General features: G+C 35.3%; 3 protein-coding genes across 3 annotated transcripts; 2 read left to right on the top strand and 1 right to left on the bottom strand.

Annotated features, from left to right (window-relative positions):
- Positions 1-902: 902 nt before the first annotated feature.
- Positions 903-3,676, bottom strand: LOTGIDRAFT_160808 (hypothetical protein; the record flags this gene model as incomplete). The annotated part of the gene is made up of 4 exons (XM_009055998.1): positions 903-2,079; positions 3,015-3,130; positions 3,321-3,555; positions 3,627-3,676. 4 exons carry the CDS (start codon positions 3,674-3,676, stop codon positions 903-905), a joined length of 1,578 nt encoding a protein of 525 aa, XP_009054246.1.
- Positions 3,677-6,169: 2,493 nt separating this feature from the next.
- On the top strand, positions 6,170-7,045 carry LOTGIDRAFT_54302 (hypothetical protein; the record flags this gene model as incomplete). The annotated part of the gene is made up of 1 exon (XM_009055889.1): positions 6,170-7,045. A coding segment is annotated over one exon (876 nt), but the record flags the coding sequence as incomplete, so codon positions are not given.
- Positions 7,046-9,837: 2,792 nt separating this feature from the next.
- LOTGIDRAFT_160806 (hypothetical protein) lies at positions 9,838-11,016 on the top strand (the record flags this gene model as incomplete). The annotated part of the gene is made up of 1 exon (XM_009055997.1): positions 9,838-11,016. One exon carries the CDS (start codon positions 9,838-9,840, stop codon positions 11,014-11,016), a length of 1,179 nt encoding a protein of 392 aa, XP_009054245.1.
- Between the last annotated feature and the right edge of the window lie 7,095 nt (positions 11,017-18,111).

The following is an 18,111-nucleotide window of genomic DNA, read 5'->3' as shown; positions in this document are numbered from 1 at the left end:
CATAGCACCCTATGATGTCCCGTTCAATACAACCAGCAATCGAGCAAGCAAGATAGTTCGTGCCTACTATAAGAGCCTTCAAGAGAAATTCCCCCATGTCTATAAGCAGAAAATGATAGTTGCATATTCAAAAAATAAGAACTTTAATGATAATATTTTTCATATTAAACAAAAAAACAATCAATACATAACCTAACAGATACTATACTTCAGAATCAGAACAGAAGAAAAACCCAGTATCAGGACCCTTAATCCCAATTTCTAAATAAAGTGTCTGCTCCACTCTAGGCCTGTACATTTGGGAGAATCAATCCCTCCTTCTCTGAAATCTAAATGGTACTGGTGTCTGAACAATATCAATTTCTTCAATTTGGTCTTGGTTTCGTTTATAGTTAAGGTTTGACATTTTCCATATACGCAATGGGCCTTAGACAGGGCATTAGGAATAATATAGTCCAAGACACGGATGGTGGTGAGTTTTACTGAAGTGAGGTTTGGTAGAGCATCATTACCTGTGTAACTTTTCGAAGAAATATGATATGATAATGACAAGGCACATCGATGCCAATATTGTATACCCACACTGGGTGTTTATAAGACTGCAGTATGAACAACAAAACTTTGGTGTGGGTTGCAAGTTGAAAAGCTTAAACCATCATAGAGTTTAATATTTTATTTTACTTTTTATTATCAACACTTTATTTTTCCTTAACTCGGCCAGTGTTTGGGCAGGCAGAGGATTTTTTTACCCCAAACAAGGGTATAAGCGAAAAGAAAAGGTATTGCTAATTAACAAGCTTTAGCCAATATTCGTGTTTGTCCGATTAAGAAACACATTAACAGAGAAGCAAAACAATCATTAGTGGTTTAATCGGGACAAAACGTAGCAATCAGAGTAAAGTTTATTTTCCAAATGGAAATCCTCCACCACCACCACCTTGACCACCCATTGAAAAGCCCCCCATTCCACCCATGCCTGGAAATCCTCCCATACCACCCATTCCGGGAAATCCTTGAGATCCCCCCATCCCTGGGAAACCTTGTCCAGAGAATATTTGAGAACCACCCATTCCAGGAAATCCACCGAACGCAGAAAAGCCTTGCGAACCTCCAGCTGCCATTCCAGGCAGTCCTTGCAGGCGACCCTGTTGATTACCCATTTGTGGCATACCTTGACCTCCCATCCCAGGCATTCCTGGAAATCCACCTCCCATTCCTGGAAAACCACCTCCACCTCCAAACATACCAGCCATATTACCACCCATGCCCGGGAAACCTCCTCTGCCCATCATTCCCATCCCTTGCAGTGCTTGAATCATCGGATTTGAAGTTTGTGGTCCAACGAGGCCGTTCATAAATCCCCCAAACATATTATTGTTAGACCTATTTCTTGGTCGACGATTAGAGATGCATTTGCGACTCCTACAGTTCATAAACCTTCCACAATCTCTGTCACTTCTACAGCTGGGAACTTTCTCACAACGAATTCTATCAGAGAAGAAGTTATTTTGTCCATCAATATTTCTCAATGCCCCTAATCTCATTGGACCGAATGGTGCATGTTCTGGTTCAGCATAATCATAAGGCCAGTCTAATTCAGGATCAATTACCGGTGGTGTAGTGTTGTTTCGTTGCTTCTCTCTAAATTCTTCAAATAGACAGTCAACATATACATGGTAAAACCAAAATATTGGATCATAAGCTGCTGTTTCAATTTGAGCCATTAATCCACCAATGTAAAGATGAACATGGTTGTGTAATTCTTCAACATTTTCCGACAACCTGCCATTTGGAAAAGATATCTCTCCCAATCTTTTCTTACTCAATACATTTTCTATATCCTTCTCGTTTAATGTCCTTCCGTTTCTACCAGTTCCTCCAGTCCGTCCTACCTCTCGTATCAGAGGACCAACCGGGGTCATCCAATTGGCTGCAAATCCCTCTGAAACAATGCCCCGGGCTGTTCCAAATAGGCGGTCACCCCAAATTTCTGACTGTTCGTAGTCTTCTGGTTCTAAAGTTGGATCCCAAAAACACAAGCTCACCCCGGGTCTGTATTGACGCAGTAACTTTTCATATCTGAAATTAGAATAATTCTAGATTGAATAATAGGACTATCAATGATTACTGCAGTATTTTGTAGTTCATATGTTCATGGTCAAATGAAGCTAAACGGATTGGTCTCTTCATATGGTGGCGACGACAACATGAAATTTACCTACTGGTTGATGATTTTGCATAATATTACTGTTACATTTATCATATACAATGGAATAAACTGCATTTATCAATTACTTTATGTTGAATTGCACCGATAAAAGAATCCTTTAAGAACAAAGACTATTTTTAGACTATATAACGGGTTGTCCAGAAAATTATCAACTTTTTGGATTTTTCAACAAGTATCAAAGTTATCATCATAATATTTCAACCTCATATTTATATGGATATTAGACATCTTTTCATTAAATTACAACTTTCTAGGTTGAACCATTTGAAGTTCTACCTATAAAGTTAGCGTTTTATGAGGGCCACTCGATATATAAAAATTACGTTTTAAAGATGGTATGAAAAGAAAGTAAAGGTGTTCAAATGACTTGGAAAATACCAGTTTGTCTCACACGTCCACAATTAATTCATAATAAGCTAAATTAGAAGAGAATTAATATCAAAATTCCAATGATCAAGAAATTTCAAAGTCTTCCTGTGTTTATCCAGACTGTACATACATGGACAATTATGATTGCATAAAACTCTTAATTTGACTTAAAGGAAGCCCAATCATATATCAAATGAAGATAATATGCTATTCGATTTTTGAAATATTATCCCATTCGCCTTATAAATATTTTATAATAACCCTGTGATTTGACTCCCACTATTGTCAATAAAAAGATAATCTGCTTCGTATATGATGAGTATAATAACTACCTTTCAAACAATATTGCAATCGTTACTTGACAGACAACGTATTTCCCTCTCTCTAGTTTCATAATCTATATTGACATACTTACAAGTATAAAAATACTCGGTGGAATGGAAGGAATCCTACACCACCATGTGCTCCGGAATTTACTTCATTTCGAGAATGAAGGAATGAAAAGGCATCCAATACATTAGGCCTTGCTGTCTGAAATAAATATCAACATTATTTCAACACATGCAGGTCAAAGCACACATAATTCATCCTAATTATACCGAATGACATAAGTTGCGAACTCTCTGAAAGAGCTGCCGACAACTTTAATTTCATTACCTAAGCAATTCCACTTCAACCAGATACTTATTTATTTCTGAGATAAATGTAAAACTTTTCTTACAGTGTCATCTTTAGCATCTTGCACTGCACCAAATAGATCACTCAACTCATCTTCATCAAGTAATCTACAATCTCTTCTATAACTAATACCTTCGCTTTCTTCGTCTTCAAACAGGACGTGTGCCAGTTCTACTGCTTGTCCAATTGTTGGTGAATCTAATCGCATACGGAATTGTTGTTGAGTGTATGGAAATAGTGTCAGTGCTATGACTATGTGAATCAAACGGAACATTTTTCTGAAAAATAGAATCAATATATTATTTCTCGTTTGTATTTCTGTATGGATTTATAATAGGGGAAGACTGACTGACAGAAAGGTTTAGAAAAATAACATTGATTTGGTGCATTCTGACACATATTTTGGAGCAACAACATATAAAAGATAGTGGACCACAGCCATATACGCCCACCACGGCATGAGTATGGTAAATATTCAAGATTTTGGGGCAAGGGCAATAACTCTGCTTCTAACGGTCGAAAATAGCTCAAATTAGAACTTGATCTTCGTTTTATAAATATGTATACACATACCGAATTTCATCAAAAAATCTAGTTTTTAGACCGTTTACAAGCAAATGTTGACGGACGGGCGGACGGACCGGGGTGCCTACAATATACGTCCACATAGAGAGAGATGGGCGTATAAAAATGATATTTTTAAATTTGTTAGAATTAAAGTGGGGTACAATTGTAGGTACAAACCATTCTTCTAGGAGCGCCACCACTGGTTGTTGCAAAGTCCCTTTAAAGTAATAGGCCTTCTTTCAATCAAGAGTAAAAAAAAGTCTCCCTTATGATCTCAAATCAATGTATGAGAATGTTGTAATGGCGAAAATCGTGATTCTTAGCTTCCGGTTAAAAAGCTATAAATCATTGACTGTTAATATATGTGAACATGGTTAATGCCTTTAAGCTAATTAATTTCAATTTGTTAATAATACAAATTACATCTATATACCTTATCATGACATAGTTTGAACATAATCTTTATATCAACTTGACATAATTTGTTCACTTATTCGGTAATTTGAAGAATTTCTTAAGAGAATCTTTAAATTAAATCAAAATCAAAGCTATTCCTACTAACATGACAAGAAAAACAGCACATTCCGGCCAGGCGCAGACCACGATAGACCATTTCACGATACAGTTGCGTACATGATGACGCCTAAGAAATGCACTAATTTGCATTAATATTTTCCTGTCATCTTTAAGGCGTAAAATAAACATGGAAAATGTTATCCTTCATTAATATTATGAGAGAAACGTCCACACTCTCTCCTTTTAACATTCGTTACAATGCCCCCTTTCTGAAACTTCAAGCCGGATACATAAGGATTTCCGAAAATTATTAGGGTTTCTGGGTCTTTTGCCTGAAGTTATATTCGAATAAGGATTGTTTAAGATGATATTATACGTGTACTGTCTTGGAGGCAGTCTTGTACTGAAATACTAAGGGTTATAACTGAATTGATAAATTATTCTAAAACCATAAAACAATGTACTTACTGTGTATTGTGAAACAGTCCAATTAAATATTCAAATCAAATGAGTAATGACGATGGTGTTTCGTGGTTTGGGCATCATATCATTACTAACTTGTAGATTTTGATGTAAAAAGTTCAACTAACTAGTTTAAGGAGTGAGGATGCCTTAGGCATTTACAGTAAATATCACCTCTTCCTAAATAAAATACGTTAATTGGTTAAAATTGGATAATTTTGATAGTGTTAATTAAAAGAGATTAGTAGTTTGAACTTGATAGTGTATTAAATGTGTTTCCTTTTAATTATTGGCTTGTTAACATAAATAACGCACGTCCACAAATTGCATAAGAAACGTATTTGACCTTATTAAACCTCATAACAGATGCACGACATCTACAGTCTGTACAGTAGATCCTTGGTGTTAAAAGATACTCAATTGATTTTGGATCTACGAGTCTACAAATTAAATACAATCATTTAAAGAATTGAACAAAAAAAAAAAGAAATTATAGCCAGGTTTGAGAAAGTTATTCAAGGAGTTGAACATTCCAACACAATGATACAAACTTGCCAAATAATGAAAATACATGTAATAATTGAAAATAGGGCTTAATGAAGCTCAGATGGTAACATGTACTATTGAGCACAAATATTGCTACCTGTCATTTTCGGTGCTTTCGTGCAAGGCTTATGCTGAGTAGCTGAAAAATTATGAATTATCAGGAACTGTAGTCCCTATAGAGTGGGCACGTCCTATTCGAGCTAAATACCAAGACATGAACAAACGTATAGACCAACAGAAGGTGTCAACGATGGTATGAAAATTTGCAATTATCGTGTAAAACGCGAATACGAAAAATAACATGGTGTAGGTACATATAATTTTTAGTTTCATGTTGGGTAAGCAAATACGATAAGCCATCAATTTATTGACAAAACATTTCCCATGGCTCCATAGTGTATTTAGTTTTGGTTAACGTTTACCCCTGCTCGTCCCTTTTCACTCACACACTAATCTTGCATGTACTTATAGTCTTGGCGGATCCGACCAGAATATGGTCAATGACTGAAGACAGAATGGTTGAAAGCCGTGGAGCTGTCTATCAATAATAGCTCAATCAATCCTCCTACTTTGCATTAATAAATCTACTATCTGAAATCGCTGGATAGTAACGGTAATGACAATTGTAATTGTTAATTTCAACCAAGCATTTATTTTGTTTTTTAACGAGATCGATACATTAATAGGATATTAGTCCGTTCTGCTTTGCGACAGATATTATTCAATACTAGTCTTAACAAATTATCGGACATAATGCGTATAGTACTTATTTTGGTATTTATACCAACTATGGCATACTGTACCCCACAGTCTTTATTAAAACATTTACTACGGAATTACACCGCACTAATTCGTCCAAGATCCAAGTATGAAGACCCTATCTCTGTCGATGTGTTATTTGCTTTGACTGCATTTGGTGGATTAAATGAAAAAAGTCAAGTCATGTCTATTACGGGTTGGTGGAATATAACGTGGTATGACGAATTTCTAAATTGGGACACAGTACAGTATAACACAACTAGTATTGTTATACCTTCAAATCAAATCTGGCTTCCGGATATTGTTATAATTAATGGTGAGGATGACTATGGTATTTTGGAGAAAGTAAGTTCCCGAATAAAACTTGACCATAATGGCCATGTATCTTGGTTTCCAGGTGGAAGATATAACATATTTTGTAAAATGGATATTCAATATTTTCCGTTTGATAGACAGGTTTGTGAAGTATCAATTGCTTCTTGGAATGGTGACACGGACCGAATACAGATTTTAGGAAAACCTCCAAAATTTGACGCTGTCTTCTACAGCGATAGTCCTCAATGGTCTATGGATAAACTATTTACCAATCATTCAGACTACAATCAACATAGCCAAACAATACAGATAGTGTTTGCCCTTCAAAGAAAACCGACATTTTATGTGTTGATAATTATTGTTCCCACGGTAACTCTATCATTGTTATCAAACTTAGTGTTTATTTTACCTGTAGAATCGGGTGAAAAAATATCATTTTCCGTTTCTATATTACTCTCTTATATCGTACTTATGACATTAACTTCTGGAATTTTACCAGACAATTCGGACAAAGTTTCTATTTTAGGTATTTATTTTGGAGCTCTATTAATTTTGAGTGCCTTGGCAACTTTCACGTCAGTTATTGTTTCGTACCTCCATTATCTAAATGTGTCCTGTACAGAAAGGGATTATCACCAGGATAGCATGAGAGATGGAAAATTTAACCAAGTGCAGGATAGTATGAGACAAGACCTTAACCAAGCCCAGGATAGCATGAGAGAAGGAATATTTAACCGAGCCAAGAAAAGCAAGTTCGCAGCCAAGAATATCAATAAATGTGCATTTGTTATATTTATTTCATTGGCTATTTTGATTAATCTAACTTTCTTTATAGTAATGGTTATTTGAACCTTTGTTATATCTTTATCCATCACAAATACAGGACAATATAGAATACTATCCTGAGACATGATATCGTATATTTTCTCAGATATCCACTAAAATAATAAAATAATCATGCAATAATAAATCTTTCATCGCGGAGACCAGAAACAGTATCTATCCGAGTGTATATGCTTTGAACATCAGGGGAGATTAGAGTAGAATTTTGGGGTATTTTCAACTGTTTGATTTTCAAAACAAAGTCATTGGTATCTTTTACATAAGATGGATGTTTTGAGGCCAAAGGTAATAAGAAATGATCAATGTATTCTGAGACACGGTAGGACTCACTTGAACAATCAGAGTTGATTGGTATTTGATAAGGAATAAACCATTCAGTAACTGGGTCTTTATAAATTTTGGGTAAAGTATAGATTTGATTTAACATGTTATTAAGACCCTTCCCTTATCCAATACTTTTTCGTCGTTTAAGGTAAGGGATTTGTGGCTTAAATTCACAATCCTTACCAAATTGTGTTGTGTTTGGAACTAGACCCCCCCGTTTCTAGATTAAAGGATTTAGGTGATTGATCCAGTGGTTGAAGAGATTGTCTGCCGTTTCAGGAACCCAGTGTATAATGTCATTCTTAACTGTGATTGGTTCTGGTGCTGGTTCTATGACATGGATATCAATTGGTGGTTGGCTGGCTATGAGGTTTGAAGGTTCTTGCTCTTGTTTTTAAATTTTGATTGGAAAATTGATGCTGTGGGGTGATGCTGTGGGGATATGAGTAACATGTGTTGTGGTGTTGGTTAGAACTCTTGGACGCAGTTAAATCTACCCTTACCGTCTTCTGATCTGTTATTAAAACCAATATGTAGAATAAGGTAGATCTTGATGTGCCATATCTTACCACCTAGATAAGATTCTATTTGGACATCCTCTTGACCTTTTGGAATGTTGCTCATTGGAGGATTCAATTAGGAGAATTGGTTTGGTAATGGGTTGTAAGTGTCATGCACCTTTATTCTTAGAGTCATGGAGACGTGGTCTGGTCGAACTGGTCTCCTGGTTGAAGTTGATTTGGGTGAGGGTGGCAGTGATAAAGGTTTAGATGAAGAGGCTAACTTGGGATTTCATAATAGCCATGTGATGTAGGATCTGTAATATCTGATAGAACAGTCTGATTAAGGGAGAATCAGCATTTTAGCTAATTTTGTGAGGGTTTGGTTTTCGGTTTATGCTGAAGTCGATTGTCCATTCTACTGTTGGTGTAATATTGTTGATGTTGATGGGATACTGTGGATGGGGATGATAAGTTGGAAGAGGGGGATATTGATGACTGTAGTGATACAGGTGCGCGTATGTCCATAAGCGGCCTTGGGCGGGAAGGGTTGCTATGGCGAGAGATAGCCGTGATGTAATAGAAACTAGTAATCAGAATGACAGATGCAAACGTGGCACATAAGCTGGGATATGCACAAGGATAATTAAGGATAAATATAAATAAGGAGGATGAAAAACAGAAAGTTGAAGGGAGTGATAGTAGGAATGTAAATATTAGACGGTAAATATCATTGGTAGTAATGTTGTAATTGTATACTGAACATTAAAGTGAATGTTAGTGTTTTAAGAGTATATTAGTGATTACTAGAGGAGACAATATTTAAATAACAATAGTAATAAAATAGTATCAAAAGTAACCAGCATCTAATTATTATTCAAAAAAGTTTTAATTTTGAACATCTTGCACAGTTGTCATTTTTATACGCCCACATTATAGTGTCCACAATTGATTTTGAACGCAATACAGACAACAGTTCTCATCTGATTTTAATGAAATTTGTTTGTATTTGTGAACACAATAGAGACTACAGTTTTCATCCGATTTAAATGAAAGTTGGTGTGGTCATTTTATTAAATTTTGTGTGTTTTTTGAAAGTTTGTGTGTCGGTTTAAATAAACAATATCTTGCACATATTAGATTTTGGTAGGCTATGAGTAGACGCAGATTGGAATGAAAATGTGGGAGGATCTTGCTAAGCATCCACTTGTTTAGGAGCGCTGACAATTCCAATATTTTGTCATGATGGCATGAGAAATTGAGTCAAGGCAAAGCAACAGTATACATGTTTATATTATGGTCTCTGTTTAATGTTGGTTTATATCATTGCCACAATTTGAGAAATGCCCACGAACAGTAATGCAACATGCATTTCGAATCAAAGTTGTATATTAGATTTCCTGGCTTCCAAACCTCTCGTGCTTGAATGGTCTATTCGATTAAGCAATACGACTCCCTATATCCTAATCCTACTATCAAACCTTACATGGTCTATAAATCTTGTAGAACAGGAGTAATTGTATGAGAATTATATAGCATGATCAGCTCGATCAAAGGGAAATATTTATTTTGTAATTATGAGTCGGTTTTGAAATATAGTCAATCAGGTACCATTAATGTATGTAAACTGAATAATCTAACATTTCTTTTATCTCCGCTAACACAGCTCGTGATGTATTTGTAGATTGTAGAGATAGCTACGTGGTAGGATAATCTAAAACGGTCGAAATGAAAACTCTTTTCATTGTGTTGCTATCATTACTTTTGGCAAGAGCCGAGATATCTAATAGGAATAGTGGCGTATACAAAGCAGAAGAAGAATATCGAGCTAATCAATCATCACTTCTAAGAAGTTTATTAGATAAGTGTGATCCATTTATCACTCCCGTACATAACAGTTCTTCACGAATACAACTAATGGTGGTGTACGGACTCATTTCAATTACTGGGTTGAACGCGCAAGAACAGACATTACAGACCTTATCATATTTGCAGGTTGCTTGGCAAGATAACTTATTTAGATGGAATTCTGATGGAAATATAAATGATTATTTTAACGTACCAAGCAAACTTATTTGGACTCCTCCTATAATTGTTGCAAATGCTGTTGAAGATACGCTTGCTGAAAATATGATCAATGGTGTATCTAAAATAAGTAGCGACGGCGAGATATATGTTGCTCCACTATTACGATCCAAAACGACTTGTCGAGTAGATATCTCAAGATTTCCATTCGATACGCAAATTTGTGAAATTCGACTTGGATCGACTTCCAGCGAGGTACAAATATGTGCTTTGTCTGATGATTTAACTATATTCGAACCTAGTAATGAATGGGAACTGTTGAATTTGACAAGTAAGCCAATTTCATTGTACGAACAAGAAAAGAGGGGTGGTTTCGTAAGATTTGTGTTAAGAAGAAGATGGTTTTTCTACCTTATAAAGAGTGTCATCCCATCTTATGCTTTGTCTTTCATTAATGCCTTTGTATTTTTGCTACCAGCTGAAAGTGGTGAAAGAATGACCATGTCTATATCCAGTTTTTTGTCTTACGCTGTCTATGTTACCTACATACACGAATCATTGCCATCAAATTCAGATACAAACTGTTATTTCTTGGTTTATCTCTGTGCTATGATGGTAATTTGTGCTTGTATTATTTTGGTGTCGGTTTTCAGTTTAAAACTTTACGAGAAAGCTAAAGAAGAAAAAGTACCTAATTGGATGACACGATTACTTAGTGGCAAGAACTCTAAAGCCATAGACCCTAGCGAAAAGAGCCAAGTCGTTTCCACATTAGCCGTGTCAATAGAAATAAGCAAGCGTTTTGATAAATGCTGTTTCTTCTTGTTCTTTACTATAACTTTGGTAACTACTGTTGCCCTTTCTATTTTATATAGAACATAAATGAGATCAGTGAAATCATAACTACGGTGGCTCACATACGACATATTTCACTTTTAATTTTGAAAAACATTTATTTTCGCCTAGGTGATAATTCAACGAATCTTGTTGAAAATGTTTTTAATTAAAAATTACCGGAATTATCACCGGGTGAAAATAGGAGTTTTTAATTCAAAATAAAAAGTGGAAAATGTAGAAAAGACCTGCCACATCATTCTCTAGCTTTCACAAAATTGGGTAGATCAGCATAAATTTCGATTTCATTTTCAACTTTTCAAATATTTGTACAAATTTAAATGTTTAAATTTAGAAATAAAATGATTTTGAAACAATATAACTCTTCTATGAAATCTAGGGATTCTCCAACTACCAGGTTTCGGGGCACGATGTAAACAGGGTTGCCATGTTAAAGAACACTATCAGATCAATTTTTTCTATCAATTTTTTGAACGCTTCCAAAATTTGTATACGATCTACACGAACTATGTGCATCAAAATCGGATTATACGTTCTGATGCGATTTATTGGGCTCGTGGGCGAATCTACTTGTATTAATTAATTAAAGTTAATAATAGAAACTTTAAGAACGGATCAAAATTTGTCGACGATCGACACGAATGCTGCGATTGCTCAAGATCAGAAAGGAAAACCAGATTTTCAATCCTAACTCGATTGTGATAGTGGGGACTTGTTTTACCAAATGTAAATACAAATCCATTAGTAGAGTAATGTGTTTTGATTCTGACATTTGCATAATAGACATAGTTAAAATATAAATAATTGAAGAGTACACATTTACAATATTGTGTTTTCATTCCCATTATCATTGTTGACAAAATTTGATGTATTTAATGCTTATGATAGGTTCCCACTGTTGTGCGATCTGTTTCCAACGATTGGCTGTTCGAAGCTGATCTTGGCATTTTTCTGATATATCTGGTTTTTTTTTAATCAAAATACTTTGTTGCGCTCCTATACGATATGCTTACGATTTGGCAATTTGTCATTGTACGGTTTGTGCTTTGATACGCTCCGATAGGATTGTTTAGCTTGAATTCCGATTTGGGTCTCGAGCTGACAAGAACTGGTTTCCTGAAGTGGGACTTTCTGCTACAAAAAAAAATCGTACGGCGTTACGTCATAATGGCCCATCCTATCAACACAGTTTTTAAGCACGATTAGTTGCAATCCGTCGCGCTTTGTAACGATACAGTTCGATATTATACGGTGATCCCTAATTGGCAATTGAATTCGGTCATCGTAGAGTCTACAATTTACATGACGATTTCAATCTTGCCGCAAATCTGAATAGTGGGAACCTAGCATTAAAGCTCATTTAGAATCAATGGTTACGAAATAACAACTAACAATAACTCTTTATATTTAATCTCTCAATCTCTGAAAACAATTTCCAAACATGGCAAATCTGAAGTGTATAATGATAAATACATTGTATAATGCTATCATCATGAAAGCATACAAATCTTCCATTACTGTAAACCAACACTGAAATCTATTAGCAATATCGGTGCTATGGGATAGCTACGGGGTGGGTGAAAAAAGGCTGTGGTGGCCAGGGGACTGAAAAAAGGCTTACATTGCTAAAAACACTTTCCTCTGTCACCATGACACTTGCGGTAACTTCTTCATCACCCTCATCACCTTGTAAACCATTTTGTGTCATGATTGTGCGTTTAACCATTCTTCTCTCCGGCTGTTCCATGACTTGAGAAGTGCTCCTCTCAGCTCTTCGTACAACACTGCAATCCATGAATAATTTTGTCAATTGGCTTGAAGGAGCGCCAAATTGAAGCCACTAAAGATTTTATCATTTCCGACAGCTGGTAGTGGGCGTATTTTACCTTGCCTGGCAAACTCGTTTTTAAAAGTGTGACATCTTCATTCATTCCAGAAACCACGGATAAAATATCTTTTTCTTTTAAAAATAAATTTCACATACCAACATACAATACAGCAAAAATCTCAACCTAAATGTCAAGAAACTCCTGCTTGTGAGATGGATTTCCTATTCTGTTCGTATTTTATAACAGGTTCTCATTACAAAGCCTTTGTTCAATTTATGTGTCCATCTTTTTTTCCTATTGCCATAATTATCTTTTTGTTTATGTTTATATAAATTGGGGTAAAGAACTCTATTCACTTAGTTAAATCACCATTGTTTTTTTTAATTTTGTTGGGCCAATATTTCTTAGTTGGAAGTTCGAGAAAGGTCGTTTCCTGTCGTTTTCCAGGTCAGTTGCTGGTCGTTTCACGTTTTCGTTGGTCGTTTCATGTCGGATAATATTTGATTAAGTATGGATTTATAATGTCATGACTAGTAAGTCATAAAATTCAAATGATTTGATAGCAAAACCCTATTTTGAAGATTGGATATGGACGTACCAAACAGTACAGTAAACATTGTCCTCGTGGATTCAAAAATTAAATGCCAGGGAAAGTTTTGGTTTCATGCTGTTCTCAAGCGCCATCCAGAAATCTTTAATGCAACTGGCTCGACGAGGACATCCAGATTATTCAACTTTACCTCTTATAAGACTCAAATCACTGTTCTTGACGTTGACGCATTCATTTTATTAGCTTGTATATGTCTCAATCGATTCTCTTTGCTCGACAAGTTTTTCCCAAGAGGTTTTTTTTCCACTAGCTTAATCTACTAGAAAATAAACAGGGCCTAAGTAATATCTAAACTTATGTCTTTTACGATCGACATTCTACATCAAAATATCAACTCCGAGGTTAGGATGTTATGTTTACGTTTTTGTGATGACCTACTTACTAAATATGGAATGTAGTCCAGGCTATTTTTAGAAATCTTCTTTCTCTCTCCCTTTTGGGGTAATTTTTGGTCTAAATTTGGAATTATTTTGATGTCTGAAATTGCATTATCTTTCAGATAATATGATGAAATGATGACCTAAAGGCGGAAGGCTAATTCTAAAAATAGTCGTTTTGCGAAGTGCCAAACTCTAGCGGATGAGTATAACCGGTAGTAGTCTACTTTCAATTTTAGTAGCTCAAAATTTTCATGGTCATCATATATTGAATTTTTTACGAGACATTAAGAATTGGTCAGGCTTTCATTCGACATATTGGAAAGCTTTCAACGGTTTTTCTGGAAAAAGTTGTAGAAGGTTGAATTTCGTGTTTTAACATGGGAAGAGATGGCAAATGAATTAGTGGAGTGAGTCCATATATAAATATGTGAACAAAGTTACTTCCCTTGAAACGAGACATTTATTCGCGCCATTTATCTCTCGGGAAACAACATTGACCTATCTGTGAATTGTTCTTTTTGCACATCGAGGCAACGTTGAGCTATTATGGAATGAAAATGCAATTTTTATTGCCGTCGCCCCTGTCAGCCGGTCCGTCGGTCCGTTCACATTTCTTGTAGGCGCAATAGAGGCTACAGTTTTTATCCAATCTTCATGATCTTTCTTCTGCATGTATATATTGATGAGATCTCGGACAAGTTCGAAATTGGTAATAATCAGAAGAACGGTTTCAGAGTTATTGCTCTTGACTTAGTAAAAACTTGGTATGCATGTATGTATTGTTGAGATCTCAGTCAAGTACCAAATTGGTAATAATCGGATGAATTGTTTTAGAGTTATTGCCCTTGACTTAGTAAAAACGCATCAAATTTGGCTTGTAGGCATGATAGAGACTACAGTTTTTACTTGATCTTGATGAAACTTGGTATGCATCTATATATTTATGAGATCTCGGTCAAGTTTGGAATTGGTAATAATCGAGTGAAAGTTTTCAGAGTTATTGCCCTTGGCTTATTAAAAATTTGGCTTGTAGGGACACTACAGTTTTTATATGATCTTGATGAAACTAGATATTGATATAACATATTGATGAGATCTCATTCAAGTTAGATATTGGTAATTTTCGGATGATGAACAGTTTCAGAGTTATTGCAATTGTGTGCACAGTGATGAGACATTATTCATGTTTGAATTTGATAATAACTTGATCAACTGTTTCAGGTTTTTGCCTTGACTTATAGATGTTTTTTAAGATTATTTGAAAATTCATTATTAAGCCAATAAAGATTTTGTAATCGTTTCTGACAACTGGTAGTGGGCGTATGTTACCTTGCCTGGCAAGCTATCTTATTAAATTTCATTGAACAGTGTGGAGTGGTGTTAATACCGAAATTTTCTTCTAATTATCATCATTGTATAATTTCTACGACAAGTTGAACACAAGACAGTGCCTATTGGACTTAAATTTACATCTTTGTTTGAAGGTTCTGGCACTTTCGTTGCGAAATTAAATTTTTCAAGAATGTAACAATTCTATATCCACACTATAGGCTTCTTCATCTAGATTTTCAGGATGGAACATGCTCACCGAGTCTTACTTGGTGAAGAATATGGTTATTAGAATTTCTTTTCAGTGAGGTAAAATCAATATCAAACATAAGAAAAACAAAATCTTCCAGTATTTAGGCTATATCTGACTCTTAGCCAGATGTATCTCCTATCTTCCATGTAATGTATAAGTTGTAATCATGTAATGCTGCTGGTAGTCAGACATTCTGCAACTCAAATTTAGCATCACCAAGTCTTTTTAGTTTCAGTTAGCATGTATATTTGTCATAAACTACTGACTTTCCACTAATAGCTGCAACACGACCTATTCTCGGCCATCTACAATCCCCTCGATTAGCCTTAAGGACCATCTGTTTTTATCACTTTTCATGCATCGGGGATAACCTTATGTATGCTCGCTGTAGGCTACCATCTGGTTATTTCTGAGATCTGCAAAATCGTTGTGGAGAAGATTAGAAATTATCAGTTTGATATTCCTGAGATGGAGACGGAAAACAGAGATTAGTCACAATGGAATAAGCTAACAGTGCTTGTGTGTTTTAGTTGATTCTGCTTTACCTAAATAGACATCTCTTGAAGGCGATTGCCCGTAATTTAAAATCTTAATGGCCCATCTCACCTATATTGCCTAACTCTACACCTGATCACTCTTCTTATCATATTTTATATCTATGTAAAGAAAAGAAAGAATTGCCTAATAGCTATCTCTAGAAGATATGAATTTCTTTGCCCAATTTCCATGAAAAAGTGGTCATGTCGACCGGTACATGACAACCGAGGAGGAGATACAAAACCCCTGTGAATCGGTGGGTGTAAAATTCCGAATTCCCGAACTGTCCGAATTGGGTCAGAAAAGACAAAAAAATCGAAACTAAAATTGCGCCAAAGGTCGTGCACAAATTCGGGAAGCAAAACATTTTACATCAAAAAACGAATATTTTTTAAAAGCTTTCATTTGGTCAAATCACAATTTTTTTCTTTATTTTTAGTGTACACAGTGCTAATTTACAATGCTGACGTCTTACTCACTGCATGTTAGCCTGTTCCCATCATTCACATTGGCATCAAAGTTTGTGACTTTAGTCATTCCTTTTCACATTAGTATTTTTACTATTATTATATTGTTGTCATGACGTAACCAGTTACGCTTAACAGCTATTTTTTTAGACATATCTCTGTGGATATATCATGGAAGAGTAGTACTAGTAGTTGAATCCGACTGTGAGTGTGATTTCCTAAAACGTCTGTAACAGGTTTTCACTAAATGCCACGTAGCTGTAGAGGTGTGTTTCCAATCTTCTCCCGACCAACACATTTTCTGAATGTTAAGGAGACAAGGGTGGGGAAGATTTTGTGGGAAACAACAAGAACCAAGAGTTCAAACTTTTGGTAGCTATTTAGATTTAAATCGCCCACTGTGTTGTCATCTTGACATGGTATGGTTGCTATTCAAGGGAGATAATGGGAAGACGCGTTCGATCACAAAAAGTGTCCATTGAATAATAGCGATTATATTTATCAAAAATATTTTTGACCAAATGAAAGCTTTTAAAAATATTCGTTTTTTGATGTAAAATGTTTTGATTCCCGAACTAGTGCACCACCTTTGGCGCAAATTTAGTTTCGATTTTTTTGTCTTTTCTGACCCAATTCGGACAGTTCGGGAATTCGGAATTTTACACCCAACGCCTGTAAATTAATAATTAATTAAATCGATATATTTCATCTTCACCAATCAACTAATTCGAATTTAAATCAGAAAAAAAAATGTACCGTCAGTGAAAACGGTTATGGTTAACATGAAAGCCCACAAACGTTAATACATGGATAATAAGAATTCATGATAAAATTTATTATATTTTTTTGACAGGAAATAACTATAAAGGGAATAGGTTAAAAAATAAAGTCTACCAAAAACAATTGCCAGCAAAATGCAGTATTTGTTTAACAAAGAGGTCTATTCAACACCTAATAATTATTTTTTTATTCGAATTTTCAGATCGAGTGCCACACACCATCGGGCCTGTGGCTTGTGATGGGTCACATGTCCACAGTCCGGTCATACCGGTCTCTGAAAACTTTGAGCATGATATGAAGTTGTGTTCTGAATGATTGGAATTTGTATTGAGTTTTCTCCCTTTACACGTAAGACTCGCCGTCTTCACATGAAGCAAACCGAATAATTGCCTCGAATTGATCGGTACGCGAATAATAACAAATATTTTTTAATATGGAAACTTTTCTCCGTGCCAAAATTTCACCAATAAGTGTGCTTAGTTTTATCCAAATCTTGTAAATACTGTAAGTTCCAATAGCCGAACACAAGTCAAATATTTTGAGCTGCACAATGGTCCAATAATAATAAAGTTTACAACACTATCGTGGTCACTAACCAGTTTTAAAGTATGTTCGGTTACGTCCAGTCAGAAACTTGGAGTCTTCTTAAGCAAATAATTATATAGCCCTGTCGAGATCATCGACAATTTCTGAAGTTGTTTGACACAAAGACTTCAATGATAAACTCATATTTCACTTATATACATGGTAAACAAGAATTAAGAAAATAATAAAAGTGTACAAGAAATATATATATATTGACTATCATGTCTTGTTTGTTAATAGCTCTTAGAATTTTATCAAGCATCAAATCACTCAGTATTTGTGCTCGGTGTAAAATTGTAAGAACAACCTATGTGTTCATCTCTTCCCTGTCAGTGATCTCAGTGTGAAAGGC

The sequence above is a fragment of the Lottia gigantea genome (assembly GCF_000327385.1).
Source record: "Lottia gigantea unplaced genomic scaffold LOTGIsca_26, whole genome shotgun sequence".
Lineage (NCBI taxonomy): Eukaryota > Metazoa > Mollusca > Gastropoda > Lottiidae > Lottia > Lottia gigantea.
This window is presented reverse-complemented; position numbering and strand designations above follow the sequence as displayed.